The following is a 19,284-nucleotide window of genomic DNA, read 5'->3' on the forward strand; positions in this document are numbered from 1 at the left end:
TGTGTGATGAAAAACAAGATTGAGCATTTGATATTTATAGTGCAATATGTGGTGCAAAAACTCTATGGATGGAGTTCTTACTTAAAATTTGATAATGGCGATTTCAAGATGGCGTATGCGGTATGGATCTTGCTGTTCAAATTTAACTTTGTCAACAGGACAAGTACCGGTCATTGTGCCGTTCTTGAATAAGGTAGTCGTGCATTTTTTCTGTTCTTGTAGAGGCTGCTTATGACTGTTATACCAAAATTCTAATCATTATCCAAGTAATATTAGACTATAAATGTGGAAAATTTTGCAACCAAAATTTCCAAATTGCATTCTTCCAAGAGTAAAGGGTTACAGGTTCAGCAAAAGATTGGTAATTTACATGTTCATTTTTTAAACCAAATGCTAAACTCTGGAAATAAACTATACATTATTATCTGTTCTGATCTTACAGGCTATCCTACTCCTTAAGGTGTTGAAAAGTTTTCAGTATAGTACGTATCTAAGGTTTTCGTCTACTCTAGTCACTAGCCCGCCAAGTTAGTTGGCCTTGCTTGTACGTTAATTAATCAAGTTGCCTAAACATTCATGAACAATTAAGCAAGCCGTATAAAAAATTAAATGAGAACTATACTAGCATTAAGCTAAGTAGGCTTAAGGCTTAAGTGTATGGCAAAATCACACCACACGTAGCCAGTGTACGCAGTTTTTTTTTTTTTTTTTTTTAAATTAAACTAGATAAATCTTCCGCCATAACCAAAACTAAGATTAATTATAAAATTTAATTCATGACTTAGTCATACTAGCATATTACCAGTATCAAGTTGTTAAAATTATAGTAGTCGATCTTTATTAAGTTGAACTAGATCAATTAATTTAACGACTTTTGCTTTGATGGTTTCTCATTGCCTTCATGCAGATAGGGGTGGACCTACAGTAGGGCAGAGGGGGCCATGCCCCCCCCCCCCCCCAATTAAAAAAAAATTGGTATACAAAAAATTAAGTTTGTCCTTAAATATATATATTTGTCTTTCCTCCACTAAAATATTTAGATATTGACCTACAAGAAAAGAAATAAATAAATAAAATTCATGTCCCTTTAACTACAAAAACAAAATAAAAAAATAACTATAGACTAAACAAAAATTGTGCACAAAATAAGAAACACTTATTTTGTATGTTATGCTTTGTTGACATGTTTTATAATATGAAATATTTAAAAGATACTTATTTTGTATGTAATATTTTGTTAAATATGAAATAGATGTTTTTATTTTCATAATTTTTTTTTTTTTTTTTTGGTTTTAAGCTTTGGCCCCCTCGGGTATGGATCTGGTTCTGTCCCTGCATGATGATAACTCCTGCAAACATCCTTGGACCAAAATATAGTTAAATTTATCTTCTTTTTTATTATTTTTTTTTATTATTTTTAATGAATGAATGATTTGTTTAGCACTAGCATTAAACTAAGTATGCTTAAGGCTTAAGTATATGGCAAAATCACACCACATTTAGCCAGTGTAAGCGGTTTTTTTCTATAAATTAAACTAGATAAATCTTCCACCATGATTTGCGCTTCCAAATTAAGGAAGTGATCCGATTTCGTAAGGTCAAGCATATCTGCTTTGACTCCCAATTAGTCCAACTTTCTAGCTTTGGAGTCTTGACAACTTGCCAAACCTAAACTCCTTTCATCTAGAAAGCTATTAAACTCCTTTCAGAAAAACATCCCCGGTGGTGCACAGACTTAATAAATGCCTATAATTACCATAATTATAAATTTCATGCTTAGACAAATAATAATAATAATAATAAATAAATAAATAAATAAAAAAGAAGTAAATAAATAAACAAGAGGGAAAAATCATATTAAGTTAAATTTTTATATGCATTGCACCATAAATTAATGTAAAACTATTTTAGAAACCACCATCCACTATGTTCTTGAGTACTATTTAAGTTAGTTTATATTTCATATGCATTCTTTTATAAATTATTAAACAAGACTCACATCAAGAACATTATTACTCAATTGATTGACATCTCTAATATTTCCAATGGAGATATTTAGGATTCAAGAATCCTCCTCTACCCTTTCTTGGAGCAAACTAGTAAGGATAAGGGGGATAAATGATTTTAGATGATATAAATAAAATGCAACATCATATACATAACACATTTAAATTCCTCAAAATTTAACAGCAACAAATGATTCCTCTCCTAATTTTATTAATTAATTGATTTAATTCGAATTTTGAAATAATTATAAAAGTTAATTATAAATAACCACATTATAGTTAAGATTAAAAAAAGAAAGCAATGCATAGCCAATGAGTGCTAAGACTATCACCAGGAGATTTTTAGTTCATCAACCTCAAATAATGCCTCTTTCAAAGTTTTTCCATAAAGTTGTGGCCTTCTATTACTCTCTCTCATACCGAAAAAGTCATGCAACCATACTGAAGAATTTCCACATTTCAATTCTCAAAAGTCACTATAATTTGCCTCATGTTTGAGCGTTTCGGTCAAGCAAAACTCTTGCAAAATCTTCCTCAATTGAATTTCAAATGACCACCACATGCCAAACTTGCGGGATCGAAACCCAACTTCACTTGAGCAAAAATAGTTTCACAACAGCTTCACTTTTAGCTCTTGAACCCTCAATCCAATAACAAATGAATCCATAAAATGCAAAAAAAAACAATGTATTTGAATTTGATTACAAGTAAATTTGACATGAAGTATGCCAAAATAAATTAATATTTAACAAATTGAAAAATGTCAAAACTATTATAAAACTAATACAAAAATATTATATATTGACATAACAATAGATGTGATTGATACCACCTCAATACCATTAAAAATAAATAATTGATTTTTTTTTCTTGTTGTACTTATTGATACATATATTCTTCTTAAAAAAATGACACATATATTTGTAAGTTTATGTAGTAAATTTGTAATATTCTTAACACTATTCACACTACAACAAAAGCAAACTATAGTGACGAAACTTTTTAGCACAATACGTTATTATTTTGTTGTTGAAAACATATGATGATGTTTGTCACTTAAGCCCCATCATTGAATGTCTTGGTAACGGAAAAAAAAAATTCACTAATAAAAAAATGATAGGTTTATAATCTAATGTGAAAATAATAAATATGCACGTTAAGGTTTTATTTTGGATAAAAACTATTCATGTGAAGTTTAGTATATATAATATTGGAAGAGTTTGATCTTATTGGATAATATTGCAAGTTTTAAGAGAGTTTTTTTGCCACATGTGACACATGATGTGCGTTCTTAATTAGCTGAGTACTCTTTCTTTTTGGAGAAAATTCTTAGCTGAGTACTAGATAAGTATAAAATCGCTATCAAAAGAATAATAATGACGTTGTTAATGATTAAAGAATAAGATCAAGCTCAATTTTTAATCCATGAAAATTGAAAAAGCACGATTCAGAGATAACAAAACCATTGCCGGCCGGTCAAGGGTAAAGTAAGTGCTAGAAGAAAATGGGAATTTTAAAAATCTCCTCGTGGTCCTTGAAGAGCCCGAATAGTTATTACATTACGTAGGTAAAAGGACTTGGTCACTTGTTCATGTTTCCATTAGAGTCATCCAATTTTTATTATTAAAAAAAAAGAGTAATCGATTAGAGTCATCTTCTTTTGTTTTTCTTTTTTCTTTTTTACTTTGAATTGGACGTAGTTGAATATATATTTTAAAGGTCAATGGTGTATATATAATATAATATAATTATAATAATAAATCATTTAGCTTTTCAAAAAAAAATTCATTTAGGGGAGAGGGGCACACCCTCCCCTTGTATTTCCATCCCCACTAGAATTTTATTCCAAAAAATAATAATAATAAAGGTATGAATCATGTATGTGTGTGTGTCTATATATATATATATATATATATATATATATATATATATATATATATATATATATATATATATATATATATATATATATATATATATTACAAGCTAAAGTTAGAGAAAACCAAATTAAAATCTAAATTGAATTTCAATTAGAGCTCAATTGTGCGCCATGTCTTCCATCTAATTTTTAATTTTTGTGTCAAGTGAATTATTAAGTATAAAAATCGAAGAGTCTAAATCCAATTAAATTTCAAATTTTCAATTGGAGTTTAATTTTATGTCACATGTTCATCTAACTTATTCTTAAAACTTTTGTGGCAAATGAATTATTAAATACAAACACTAAAATGTCAAAAAAAAATATAAATATATATATATATATATATATATTAAAAGCTAAAGCTTAGAGAAAATCAAATTAGAATCCAAATTGAATTTCAATTGGAGTTCAATGATGCGCCATGTGTCCTATCTAATTTTTTATTTTTGTGTCAAGTAAATTATTGAGTATAAAAATCGAAGAGTTCAAATTTAATTAAATTTCAATTAGAGTCTAATTTTGCGCCACATGTTCATCTAATCTATATATGTAATAATAGGTGAAACTGAGAGAAACTTAAATTAGACTTCTAAATTAGAGTTTTCATTTTGTGTCATGTGTCCTAAATTATTTATTCTTAAAGAGTTTTATTTCTTAATTTTAGAATCAAATATGGGACCACATCATAAATATTCATACAAGTAAATTATTAAGTACAAAAACCAAAAAGTCTAAAATAAATGAATCGTAAAAAAAAAAAAAAAAAAAAAGTGTTTCACAATAATTTTAAAAAAATGGACAATTTACATTTATACCTAATATTATCCTTACAAATTTTTTTAAAGAGTTGACAAAATATAAAAATGGCTACCAATAGTATTTAAATTATATATGTAGGGATGAAGAGCCTGGATCTAGATATTAGGCCATGGGCCGCGGTCGAGGACGTCAAATGGCCTAAGGACGTCAAATGGCCCAAGGACGCCAAATTGCCCGAGGACAGATAAGTACTAGCGATGGCAAATAGATTATTGGGCGGTGGAAGAGTACAAGTTGCGGTGAGCAAGAAATGTTGTCCGAGGAAAAATCCCTCCTTGGCTAATAGGGTGGAGGCCTAAAGTCCAACCACCCACCAAGAACCGGGCAACGGGAAATCATGCTTGGAAGGATAAGCATCAGAAAGGGATGAGACAAAAGAGAGTTGAGAAATATTTGAGAAAAAAGCTGCTACCACCGCATTGAATACTCTACATCTAACCCCGTAACCGCATTAATGTGGAAATGATACATGAACAGTAACTTTCAACCTTGTAGCTACCCCCAACGACTTTAGGAATGTGCTGATTGGACAAGCATCAAGAAGATTAGCATTCTGACCTACATGTGGAGGACTGAGATGAAAGAGAGAGAGGAAATATAAAAGGGATGAATTCCATTACAGTGGATTAGGAGGGAAAACTGAGAAAAATCACTGTGTAACCAAGAATCGAAATTTTTGTATAAGTCCAAGAGCAATAATATATAAGAACAAACCATCATCAGACTTGTCCGAGGAGAACTTTCTTGTTCACATTGCTTGTCTTGTTCATTTTGTTATTAGCTAGTCTATTGTGATAGACATAATCCTATCTCATTGAACGTTCATTTTCAAGCTCATTCTCTAACAAATTCATTATTTTGGGCTCTTTTGGCCATTGTCCATTCCATTTGAGCTGTGGAGCGAACCGTGTCCTTATAATATATATATGAATTATATTATGCATTTTATTGTATATTTTTAAGTGTATCCATGCATATGCATGAGGTTATAAGCGAATTTTTTTAATTTTTGTGGCAAGTAAATTATTGGGTACAAAAACTAAAAAGTCAAAATCCAATTAATTTCTAAATCTCTCTCTCTCTCTCTCACACACACACATATGAATAATGAGAAACCATTACATATTTTAGAAATCTATGGTTTAAAAAATATATCTAAAATATGTAAGTTAATACTATATATAATTTCAACATTTTCTAAAAAAAAGTGTGATTTGAACTGTGTAATTATGATTTTTTTTTATTGTGTTCATGTATATGCATAGAGTTACACACTAGTGATAACTAATAGTATTGTTTTTGGATAGCGAGAAAAGGAGGAGAACCACAACCATAAAGTCCTAAAAGAAATAAAGAAAAAAAAACATTATCAATTTACCACTGACCTAACTTGAATCCCCATAATTGATTAGTATTCTATTTAAATAACAATTAGTTTATAACTATATCTTTTGGATAGATGCAATAGTATTTCAATCTATGGAGTCTGTTCTATAATTATTGTCTTTTATTATCAGACTAAAAATCATAAATTTCTTATTTAACAATAAAAAAAATTTGTCAGTTGAGCTGATTAAAACCCACAAACGTACATTATGTGTGTGTGTGTGTATTAGCATAATCTTTTTTTTTTAATTTCCTAATGCATGTAAAAGTAATTGATACAAAACTAAAATATAATTAGAAGGACGCTTGACATGAAATTAGAGGATATTTAAAGTATAGAGACATTTGGTATGAAATAATTGAATAATTAGAATGACACATTGGAAAAAATTGAATACAATTAAAATCTAATAGAATATATATAATATATAATGTATTTTATATCTGTCAAAATCAAATCTTTGTAAAATCACGTTTGTTAATTTTAAAAGCAAATAGATAGAATCATTTCTAGATCCAAACTACTTACTCAGATTTATTTTTTCTTTTATTTTGGCGGTGTGAATTACCCATTTACCTTAGTCAATGTTTGAGTGAGACTCATAATTCTTTACCTTTTTTATTAATTGGAAGGTAGAATAAAAAAGTTTTAAGTGTGGAAATAAAAAGAAAAGGATACAAAATAAAATAAATTTCTATCACAATTCACAGCACTATGGTAGAGACAATGTACATTTGGTGTTGGTGTTGCTCTTGTGTAAGTGCACAATTGCACCTGGCCCCAAGAACAGTTACGGGCCCAGGCCCAATGAGCCTTAAACAATATGAATTTGTAGAGTGTGGGCTTGAAACCCAGGTTAGAAGTATGTGGGGATTAAATGACAAACTAAGGATTTCGAATACTTGGAAACAATAAGGAATATTGTAAATTGGCCTCCTCGGACGTAAACCGAGAGCTGTTCTTATATTATATCCCTTTCTTAGTCTTTTCTCTCTTTTTAGGTTACAAAAAGTCCTCCCTCTTTCTGTCTTAAATTGCTCTTTATATACTACTCTTTTGAATGCTTTGTACACGTGTTGCCTCACCTCCCCCTTAGCCTAAATATTTCTTTTCTCAGTGCCTTTGAATAGTAACCAGAAGTTTCTCTTCCACTGTTCAGGTGTCACTTCCCCATAAATGCGGCCAGGGTGGTAGGTGCAGGGTCTTTAATGTGGAGGTAGCAGCCTTTATCTTTGACATTTCTTCAACACCGGTGCTTCTGGGGCGTTCTAGGGTTCACCCCTTTTAACCATTGGCCTTAACTGTGTCATCCCCTAACCTTTACTATGAAATCCCGAGTTCTTTGGTGCTCATCCGAGGGTAAGTTCACCCTCGGCTGGATCCTCGTATCCTCGGCGTATGGGCCGACCCATAGCACTAACAACTTCCAAACCCAGGGTCAGGTCGGCCTTCCTTAACACGGCCCAAAAGGCCCACGTTCCCATCAGGATCTTTTTGCCCCCCACAATAGCCCCTCAAAACTCTAATTTTCAACGTCCGAGGAGAAAAATAGGGTTTTGATCCGACGAGAACCTACTCCAATCATTTTGTGAGTAATGGCACGTGTGGAAATCGTTTCGCGTTCCACAAGATGCCATTTGGCAGTTTTATTTTGAACAACGCGCGTATTTAATACTGCCAGTTACACTTTGTCCCTCACGTTCAACGGTGAGATGGGCATCCAACGGCTCTCATTACTCCACGAAATTTTAGGCGGGACAAATATAATTTCGAGGCCGCCTTTTCGCACGTCGTGACGCTTCGGGAACCTGCGCCTTCATTTAATTCCTCAGGGATCAATCCCATCAAAACACCAACAATCATCCTTTACCAGCAGAAAACCGTGGAAATCTGTACCTTCAACCTTGTAAGTTCTTGCTCTCTCTATTCTTAACCCTTTCTCCTCGGATACAGTCCTCGGCTGTCTTCGTAAACACTCTCCCCTTTAGAGTTTAACCTTTCGTTCTTTTCCAATGGGTAAGTTTAAGTGTCTAGTTGATACCGCCGCTGGGATGGAAGGCTTTAGGGCCAAATACCGTATTCCCAGCGATGTAGGACTAAAATACTGCCCGGCAACAGCCGTGGCCGGTTCTAGGAAAGAGGGAGAGGTTATCATTCCTATGATAGCCTTTCTAGAGGGTGGGATGACCCTTCCAATGAAACCTGTAACTAGGGAGTACCTTCGCAACCACCGGTTGTGTCCCGATCAATGCCTCCCAAACTTTTTTAGAGTTCTAGGTAGTGTAGATGCTCTAAACGAGCAGATGGGTTTAAACCTCACATGGCACGATGTCGTGTTCCTATACGAGTCCCATAAACTTTCTAAAGTAGGTTATTACATTAAATCTCGGTCCAGCACCGTTAGGCTAATCTCCTGTCTGCCCAAATCAAACAAAGGCATGAAGGACGACTACTTGATCGTGTCTGGGAACTGGCACGACGGCTTCCACTGCCCAGTTGAGTGGGGGGATCCAGGTGCGACGCCGTAAGATTAATCTCCCCACAACACAACTTCTCCTAACACACACACAGAAATGCGTATTCGTACTTACTTAAATTTGTTAAACATCTATGTAAATCTGACCAAGTTTGTTTGTTTTGACGTCTTTTTTGCAGATAAGCAACACGTGCGTCCTCGTCTGAGTCACTGTAACATCGCAGATCTAAACCGGGTACTTCGCTCCAAGGTGTTCGTTAGTGAAGACCTACAACTCCGGGCTGCTCACCTTATTCTTGGGTACACCCCCCTTTCCAAAGACTTCCAGGAGATAGAGAACGCCATAATTGCGAGCGACCGAAGACGAAAGAGGATAAACGTAGCTCGGCCCCACTTTTTGGACGACCGTGACCTCTCGGGCGCTCCTAATACCATTTTGTACAACCGGCCGATAGCAGCAGTCCCCCTCGCCGTGCACTCACAAGCAACTGTTGTTCCAGAAGAGCAGGTGTCTTCTTCACACACACTTGACGACGAGATAGACCAATTCCATCTCGAAGACACCGAGAGACCTCGCGGGAACCAGTTTGTGGTACTTTCCGACGAGGAGGAAGAAGCCACCGAGGCCTCTGGAATTGCAGGGTTTGTGGTTGCCCTTCCCGAAGACGAATTAGAAGAAGACATGGGAAGAATGGAGGGTCTCCTCACCAATAGGGTTGCTAAGGTTGCAGAGAAAAAGAAAACGGGGACGTCCCAAGTTCCCCCAACTTTACCTCCTCCTCCTCCTCCAGCTGAGCCAAAACTGCCAGCCGAGGATCCCAAGAAGAAGAGGAAGGGGGATAATGATGGGACGATTAATAAAGACCCCAAGAAACCACGCCAACAACTCCCACCGGCCCAGCAGCAGAAGCTGGACAAGGGCAAGGGTAGAGCCCGTTCGGTAGAAATCGGGGAAATCAAGGACGAGGCTGAGGTGCGCCGAGCACCGACCACCTGGTCACCCGATCTAAGGCTGGACGGCGCACCCATCTCCTGCCAGTCCAATATAAGGGCAGTTCAACAAGGCCACGCCCACCACCTGGCCGAGGTCTTGGAACGCCCTCTTCTGCTGCCCAAGGACATGGAGACCTTGGAAAAGATGGGCCAGCCACAACTATTCCTCTCACTAAAAAGAGACTTAGCGTTGGTAAGTTTTTCTCCTTTTTTAGGGAGATTCCACTTTTAATAATATTTATAGGTAAGTTTGTTTCTTATTATTCCTAACTCCATCATACTTTACTACAGGCTATTCAGGAGGTCTTCGTAGCTGAGAAGTTTATTGAAGACACTCGGAAAATAGCCAGGACTGAGCTCGAAATCAGGATGGAAACTGAGAAGTCCTTGGGCACAGCCCTTGCTGCGAATGAGAAGTTGACCTCGGAGGTGGCTGATCTGAGGAGAGAGAAAAATGGGGTCGAGTCAAACTTGAAGACCATGAAGACCCAGATAGAAGGACAGCGCAAGCTCCTTCATGAAAGAGATGAAGAACTCTCCCAAGCTCAAAGGGAGTGCTCGGATCTGAAGAAGCAACTGGCTCTGATGAAGGAAGAAGCCAGCTCCTTCCAACTCTCTCTTCAAGCTGCCAAGCAGGCAAGTTTCGATGAAGGGGTAGCAGCCACAGAGGAGCAGCTGACAGAGGAGTTCGCGGCTTTATGCCGTGAATACTGTCAAAAAGTATGGGGGGAAGCTTTAAACGTAGCAGGAGTTCCCCAATCTTCGGATTTGAGGAAGTCCGAGAATGTTTGGCTTCCCCTAGAAATACAGGAGATTGAAGAGGCTCCTGCTGCTACTCCTATCCCCGAGACAACTCCTCTTGCTCTACCTCCGGTGGTCCCACAGCAAATTCCTGATCCTACAGAACCTTCTGGTTCCAATAAAGAAAAGGAAGGAGGAGTGGATGCAGAGAAGGACTTGAACCAGACAGTGGAACCCAACGTCCTTCCAACAAAGACAGCGGATAAAGGAAAGCAGGTTATGACTCCTTTTGAGCTGGAGTTGAGAAAGACCGAGGGCACTAGTACCTCTCAGCAAGATCCTCCTCCAACAGCTTAGGACTTAGCTTTGGGCTTCTCTTTTTCCATTTTTTTGTTTTTGAATTATATATTGTAATGCATACTCAACTGATTAATGAAGAACGATTTCGTTTACTTTTCACTTAGATTGTATCTGTTTTTACTTTATTCTTTTTGTACTTATTACAAAAGTTTCCCATTAAGTCATATCAAAAGTTTCTCAGAGTATAAAAATCTAACTCCAAGGATTGCACAATCATAACTTCCACATAATTATGCGTATATTATTAAAGATTTAATACAAGGTGACATGGTTAATTCATTTGAACAATGCCTCGATTAAGAAGAAGAGAGGGCCTCATATAACGATTAAACCCTTGTAATGCGTAGCTCTGTTTCTAGTAAGATGTAAGATCCGAGGACCATTCCTTACACAATCAGAAGTTAACTTTACGATCCGAGTTAATAAACAGTAACGTATTAACATCCAGACACAATCAGAAGTTAACTTTAATCAAAGTCGTAGCCCGAAGATAAATATTAAGCAATCTTTCGTTTACTTCTTAAAAATTGTAACTGTAAATGTTAATTTTCCCAAAGTAGGAGGTCCGAGGACCCGGCATAACTAAGATTCTGTTTAACAAATGATAAGATATCAATTTCCACAAGGTTTGTGGTCTGAGGATTGCACTTAACCAAGTTTCTGTTTGATTCTTTAGAACAATAACTTCAAATGTTAATTTTCCCAAAGTAGGAGGTCCGAGGACCCGGCATAACTAAGGTTCTGTTTAACAAATGATAAGACATCAATTTCCACAAGGTTTGTGGTCCGAGGACTGCACTTAACCAAGTTTCTGTTTGATTCTTTAGAACAATAACTGCAAATGTTAATTTTCCCAAAGTAGGAGGTCCGAGGACCCGGCATAACTAAGGTTCTGTTTAAGTATTTAACACTCTTGATTTTCCGCTATGTTTGTGGTCCGAGGACTGCACTTAACCAAGTTTCTGTTTGATTTTTAAGAACAATAACTACAAATCTTAATTTTCCCAAAGTAGGAGGTCCGAGGACCCGCATAACTAAGGTTCGTTTTAACAAATGATAAGACATCAATTTACTCTAGGTTTGTTGTCCGAGGTCTGCACTTAAGCAATTTTCTTTTTGATTCTTTAGAACAATAACTGCAAATGTTAATTTTCCCAAAGTAGGAGGTCCGAGGACCCGGCATAACTAAGGTTCTGTTTAACAAATGATAAGACATCAATTTCCACAAGGTGTGTGGTCCGAGGACTGCACTTAACCAAGTTTCTGTTTGATTCTTTAGAACAATAACTTCAAATGTTAATTTTCCCAAAGTAGGAGGTCCGAGGACCCGGCATAACTAAGGTTCTGTTTAACAAATGATAAGACATCAATTTCCACAAGGTTTGTGGTCCGAGGACTGCACTTAACCAAGTTTCTGTTTGATTCTTAAAATTGATAATTGCGAGCGTCAGAGCTACTCATAACTTTGAAATACAAACTGACAAAAGCTCATTTCATTAATAATAATACCTTCTAAGATTATTTACATTCCATGGACGTGGAACAATTCGTTCGTCTAGATCAGCTAGCCTATATGACCCTATGCCTGCTACTGAAACAATGCGATAGGGGCCTTCCCAGTTAGGTCCTAGCTTACCCCATGCTGGGTTCTTAGAAGTGCCTACAACTTTCCTTAATACAAGATCACCAGGTGCAAGTGGCCTTAGCTTCACGTGGGCATCATATCCTTGTTTTAGCTTCTGCTGATAATAAGCCAATTGGACCATAGCTACCTCACGCCGTTCCTCAAATAAATCAAGATCTTTCTCTAGAAGTCCCTGGTTATTCTCTGGGCTAAAAGAACTTGTCTTTAAAGTAGGAAAACCAGATTCTAGCGGTATCACCGCCTCGGCTCCATAAGTCATAGAGAATGGCGTCTCTCCAGTGGACCTGCGCGGTGTGGTCCGATATGTCCACAGGACATGAGGGAGCTCTTCTACCCATCTGCCTTTTGCATCGTCCAACCTCTTCTTGAGCCCGTTAACTATGACCTTGTTAACTGCCTCGGCTTGTCCATTTCCTTGAGGGTAAACTGGGGTGGAATATCTGTTTATGATACCCATGTCACCACAATACTTCTTAAAAGCCCTACTATCGAACTGGACACCATTATCAGAGATGAGTGTGTGTGGTATTCCGAATCTAGTGACAATATTTTTCCATATAAATTTCTTGGAATCAACATCTCGTATATTGGCTAAGGGCTCAGCTTCAACCCATTTAGTGAAGTAGTCTGTTCCCACGAGCAGCCACCTTTTGTTGCCAGCAGCTCTCGGAAATGGCCCTACAATGTCCAAGCCCCATTGTGCGAAAGGCCAAGGGCTGGAGAGAGGGTTAAGAACCCCTCCAGGTTGGTGGATATTAGGGGCGAACCTCTGACATTGATCACATTTTCTGGCATAGTCCTGAGCCTCCCTCTGCATATTGGGCCACCAATAACCCTGAGTCAGGGCTCTATGGGCTAAGGACCTTCCCCCAGTGTGGCTCCCACAAATTCCCTCATGCAATTCCTCCAACAATGCTTCTGTTGATTCAGGGTGTACACACAATAAGTACGGTCCTGAAAAGGATCGTTTGTATAGCTTGTGGTCCTCGGACAACCAGAAACGCGGCGCCTTTCGACGTAACTTTTCTGCTTCAGCCTTGGCTTCGGGAAGAATGTCATTTTTAAGAAAAGATATGATCGAATCCATCCAACTAGGACCGGGCCTTATTAGATGGATGCGAGGTGCGTTAGCAGTTACAAGAGAAGGTTCTACCAAATCCTGAACGAGGATAACCCTTGGTAAACCTTGAGCCGAGGATGTTGCCAACGTAGCCAAGGAATCTGCATGAGTGTTTCCATTCCTAGAAACGTGAGCTAAGGCAAAGGAGTCAAATTCAGCCTGCTGGCGTTTGACATGGGCCAAATATTCACACGTGCAGGGTCTCTGGCCTCCATGGTTCCCATGACCTGGCCGACCACTAACTGAGAGTCCGAGAACACGTGGATTTCCTTGCCACCCATCTTATGTACCATTTGCATGCCTACCAAGACTGCTTCATACTCGGCCTCGTTGTTAGTAGCCGAGAAGGCCAATCTCAAATATTTTTCGAAGACAATTCCTTCAGGGGACATTAGAACAAGTCCAATACCAGACCCTTTTTGATTAGCAGCCCCATCCACATAAACTCTCCAAACCGAGGGCGATACGTCTGTGATCACACCAACTGATTTTTCACCAATGTGTGCTTCTTTTGAAGTTTCTTCTAACAATGGTTCAGTAAACTCTACCACCAAATCAGCGAGGACCTGTCCCTTTACCGATGTGCGAGGCCTGTATTTAATATCAAAGGCTCCCAAAATGGTTCCCCATTTTGCCACCCTGCCAGAGTAATCAGCACTACGCAACACAGCCTTAAGAGGCAACTGGGTCAAAACAACCACAGTATGAGATTGGAAATAATGAGGAAGTTTGCGCGTGGCGTGGACTACAGCCAGAAGTGCTTTTTCCAAGGGTAGATAGCGCACCTCGGCCTCATTCAAGGACTTACTAACGTAGTAGATCGGTCTCTGTACCCCGCTTTCATTCCTTATAAGGACTAAGCTCACCGCGTGAATAGCCACGGCCAGATAAGCGAATAAAACCTCGTCCACTTCAGGGCGAGATAAAATAGGTGGCCGAGAAAGATATTGCTTAAGCTGTTGGAAAGCTAATTCGCAGTCCTCGGTCCATTGAAACCCTTTCCACTTGTGCAACAACTGAAAGAAAGGACGACACCGATCAGCTGACCGAGAAATAAATCTATTCAACGCAGCAATCATTCCAGTCAATTTCTGAATCTCCTTTGGGTTCCTAGGCGGCTGCAAATTCTGAATAGCCTTAACTTGCACTGGGTTTACCTCTATGCCCCTATGAGTTATCATAAATCCCAAGAACTTCCCAGATCCCACGCCAAAAGAACACTTGGAGGCGTTAAGGCGCAATTTATACTTCCTTAGCATCTGGAAGGTGTCGGCCAGATCTGTCATGTGTGAAGGTACTGTCTTACTCTTCACCACCATATCATCCACGTACACTTCGATGGTTTTCCCCAGTTGCTGTTCAAACATTCGGGTCATCATTCTTTGATAAGTAGCCCCAGCATTTTTTAATCCAAATGGCATGACCTTATAATGATAGTTCCCGGTTGGAGTAATGAAAGCAGTCTTCTCCTGATCCTCTAACGCCAAGGGAATTTGGTGGTAACCCTGGAAGGCGTCCAAGAAACTCATCCGAGGATGTCCAACAGTAGCATCTACCAGTTGATCAATCCGTGGCATTGGGAACGAATCTTTAGGACAGGCCTTGTTCAGATCAGTAAAGTCCACACATACTCTCCACTTGCCGTTCTTCTTCTTAACAACAACAGTATGAGCCAACCATTCAGGGTAGAAAACCTCTTTGATAGCCCCCGCCCTTTTGAGTTTAAGAACCTCTTCCTTCACAGCTTCAGAATGTTCTCGGGAAGATCGCCGAGGTGGCTGCCTCCTCGGAACAATGGCAGGATTGACGTTTAAACGATGACAAATAAAGTTCGGATCTACGCCTGGAGCCTCATAGGGGTCCCACGCAAAAACATCTAAATTATCTTTCAGAAATTTCAACAACTCCATCTTCTCTTGGTGTGGCAAAAGTATGCCAACTTGGAAAAACCTCTCTGGATCATCTGTTATTACAAACTTCTCTAACTCCTCACAAATAGCCTCGTCTCCTGTCATCGCTCCAGGTGCCTCCGGAGCTGTTAATTGCTATGACTCCTGGATGGGCAAGGTTGATGACTCAATTTCTGATTGACGAAGCACCGTAGCGGATATGCATTGCCTAGCCACTACCTGGCTGCCGAGGATTTCCTCAACATGCTCCCCCGAGGGGAATTTCACCTTAACATGTAAGGTAGAGGAGACAGCTCCCAAGGCGTGCAACCATGGCCTGGCGAGGATGGCTGTATATGGAGAGTACGCGTCAACCACAATGAAATCTACCTCAACCGTTTCGGTGCCGGATTGAACGGGTAAACGGATCTGTCCCTTCGGCATAACGGCCCTTCCTTCGAAGCTTATAAGTGGGGAGTCATAAGGGGTTAAATCTTCCAACTCCAATCTTAGCCCTTTAAATAGATCAGGGTACATGATATCTGCACCGCTGCCCTGATCTATCATCACCCTTCTCACATCATAGTTCCCTATTCTGAGGGTAACCACAAGAGCATCGTCATGGGGCTGGATTGTCCCTTCCTTATCCTCCGCGGAGAAACCCAAGACAGGTAAAGGGCGCTTTTATCTCTTCGGCCTGCGACCCACATCCTCGGCTGCGGATGGGAAACCGCCATAACCCTAGTGGGACCCGAGCCGGTCCTACAGTGTGCAGCGAAGATAACATTAATTGTTCCCAATGCTGGCCGAGATGAACCGTTCCTCTGATTGTTTGAACCAACTTGACCGACCTGCCCGGTGGGCCGACACAAGTGCCGCTTTAACTTTCCCTCACCGACGAGCTGCTCTAGATGGTTCCACAGGGTCCGACAGTTCTCGGTAGTGTGGCCCACATCCTGATGGTACTGACAGAAAAGGTTTTGATTTCTTCTAGCAGGGTCCCCTGCCATCTTGCCGGGCCATCTGAAGAAGGGCTCTTTACGAACTTTTTCTAATAACTGATGCACTGGTTCTCGGAACACAGTATTTACAGCCTGGGGTGCTGCCGAGCCGGATTGTCCGAAGTAATCCCTCCTCGGCTTGTTGTGATATCTGTCCGACCTGAAATCCCTTCTCTCCTGCGGGATAACCTTCTCCTTTCCTTTCCCCTGCTGCTGGTCTTCCTCTACCCTCTTATATTCATCAATACGATCCATAAGACGGCGTACACTGCGGACGGGCTTTTTCGTCAAAGACTTTCTTAGGTCGTGATCAGTAGGGAGGCCTACCTTAAAGGTATTAAGCGCCACCTCATCAAAGTCGCCGTCTATTTCATTAAACATCTCCCAGTATCTGTCGGAGTATGCTTTCAGTGTCTCCCCTTCCTTCATGACCATGGATAGCAACGAGTCCAGTGGCCGAGGGACTCTGCTACACGTAATGAACCGCGAAGCAAATGCCCTAGTTAGCTCCCCAAATGACCCTACAGATCCCGATTTGAGACCGTTAAACCATCTCATAGCCACAGGTCCCAAGCTGGAGGGGAAGACTTTACACATCAAAGTCTCGTTGTGAGAGTGCACTGCCATCCTTTGGTTAAAGTGACTCACATGCTCCACCGGATCAGTCCGGCCATTATAGATGGTAAAGGTGGGCTGGGTGAACCTCCTGGGAAGCCTCCCCCTCTCAATCCTCCGTGAAAACGGAGATTTAGAGAGTTGGTGCAACGCCCTACTCATGGTATCGTTGCCTAAGCCCCTAGAACGAAGCTTCTTACGTCTGCGGGTTGGCCGGTCGTCCTCCTCACCGGAGGATGTTGCGCTGGTGGGGGAACATGACCTTGAACTGTACCCAACTCCCCTATCCTTCTCTGAGGAAGAACTATACGAGGACGGGGAAACCTTACGCTTCGCGCAGCGTAACTTCCTCTTCAAACGATTGATTTCCCTCTGCATGGATTTAGAACCCTCATCATGGGTAGTGCTACCCCCTCCATGAGTATGGCTAGCCCCTGGGTATTCTGTATGGACACTTCCCTCACGATCCCTACGATGTTCAAGACGTTGGAAATGATCTTCCGGTTGTGATCCTTGTGACTCTGCATGGTGAGAGCCTAAGCCTGCCATAATATCCCTACCTCTTCTAGACTAGATTCCCACAGACGGCGCCAATTGTAAGTGCACAATTACACCTGGCCCCAAGAACAGTTACGGGCCCAGGCCCAATGAGCCTTAAACAATATGAATTTGTAGAGTGTGGGCTTGAAACCCAGGTTAGAAGTATGTGGGGATTAAATGACAAACTAAGGATTTCGAATACTTGGAAACAATAAGGAATATTGTAAATTGGCCTCCTCGGACGTAAACCGAGAGCTGTTCTTATATTATATCCCTTTCTTAGTCTTTTCTCTCTTTTTAGGTTACAAAAAGTCCTCCCTCTTTCTGTCTTAAATGGCTCTTTATATACTACTCTTTTGAATGCTTTGTACACGTGTTGCCTCACCTCCCCCTTAGCCTAGATATTTCTTTTTTCAGTGCCTTTGAATAGTAACCAGAAGTTTCTCTTCCACTGTTCAGGTGTCACTTCCCCATAAATGCGGCCAGGGTGGTAGGTGCAGGGTCTTTAATGTGGAGGTAGCAGCCTTTATCTTTGACATTTCTTCAACACCGGTGCTTCTGGGGCGTTCTAGGGTTCACCCCTTTTAACCATTGGCCTTAACTGTGTCATCCCCTAACCTTTACTATGAAATCCCGAGTTCTTTGGTGCTCATCCGAGGGTAAGTTCACCCTCGACTGGATCCTCGTATCCTCGGCGTATGGGCCGACCCATAGCACTAACAACTTCCAAACCCAGGGTCAGGTCGGTCTTCCTTAACACGGCCCAAAAGGCCCACGTTCCCATCAAGATCTTTTTGCCCCCCACATCTTGTATATAGGCATAGAATTGGTTGATTCACGTTAAACTTTGTTGTTTTGTGTGCATTTTTCAATCTTTTGTTTTCTATAATACAATTTTTCTTTTCCACAAAAAAAAAAATAGTTCTAAAGTTTTTGCTACCACAATAAATAAAAATATATATTTATTTGGTTTGGAAGACAAGAAAAATGGAAGGGGAAAAGTGTTATAATGAATTATTGTTAGTCTTTAAAAATCAATTAAATTATTAAAATAGGAGTAAATCAGTCAAATAAGATTATTTGTCAACATACATTTTTTTTTTAGTTCTCCCATTTTTACTCCCACCTTAGAGAGTGTTATGAGAAAAGAGGTAACAAAGAGCATGAATAAGATTTTAAATTGGTTCAACTTACCTATGTCTACAACATTCTTCGAGTACCAAATTATCTAGAATCCTTCAAAAATTATCTAAAGTTATTGGCTAGAAGTTTTGAACATTGAACTTTTTCAATCTCATGAAAAACGAGATCATGAGATCTTAAGATTTAGAAATCACTCAACCAATTCTTTGGAGTTTTTAAATTCAAAGTCAGTCACCATTTTTAAATCCCACTTATTGAGTAAAATATGAATCATAGATAAGGAGAATATTAAAAGCAAATGTTTTATTACATCGTGTCTTAGGAGGAATGATATAAATCCACACTTGGAAGTAAAATAAAAGAAAGCTAATTTAGTCGTAGTTTCTATCCCTCTGTCTCACTTTTCTTTATCCACCGAACAATTAATATAGGAGAAAAGTTTCTTTTATTTCTTCTGTTAATAGATAAACTTTTTTATACTAGTGGTTCTCTCTCCCCAAACGTCTGATCTTTGAAAATGTCAAAGTCTTCTATTCCTTGTCTTACCTTCTGGGTCTCTTCTGTAACCTTAGAGCTTAGACTTTCTTCACTATATAAAAACAAACACTCTCTCTACACACATATACAT

At 39.3% G+C, this 19,284-nt stretch overlaps 1 protein-coding gene across 1 annotated transcript; it reads left to right on the top strand.

Moving 5' to 3' along the window:
- The first annotated feature begins 9,668 nt into the window (after positions 1-9,668).
- Positions 9,669-10,700, top strand: LOC142640134 (uncharacterized). Its single transcript, XM_075814227.1, has 2 exons — positions 9,669-9,795; positions 9,894-10,700. Exons 1-2 carry the CDS (start codon positions 9,730-9,732, stop codon positions 10,698-10,700), a joined length of 873 nt encoding a protein of 290 aa, XP_075670342.1. The 5' UTR covers positions 9,669-9,729.
- The last annotated feature ends 8,584 nt before the right edge of the window (positions 10,701-19,284 follow it).

Source organism: Castanea sativa, chromosome 6 (assembly GCF_040712315.1).
Source record: "Castanea sativa cultivar Marrone di Chiusa Pesio chromosome 6, ASM4071231v1".
NCBI classification, from domain to species: Eukaryota; Viridiplantae; Streptophyta; class Magnoliopsida; order Fagales; family Fagaceae; genus Castanea; species Castanea sativa.

Excerpts from the sequence above, each read along its gene's own strand:
- LOC142640134 (XM_075814227.1), top strand. The coding sequence starts at position 9,730 with ATGGAGACCTTGGAAAAGATGGGCCAGCCACAACTATTCCTCTCACTA. Across the intron at positions 9,796-9,893 it reads TAAAAAGAGACTTAGCGTTG|GCTATTCAGGAGGTCTTCGT; the intron begins GTAAGTTTTTCT and ends ACTTTACTACAG.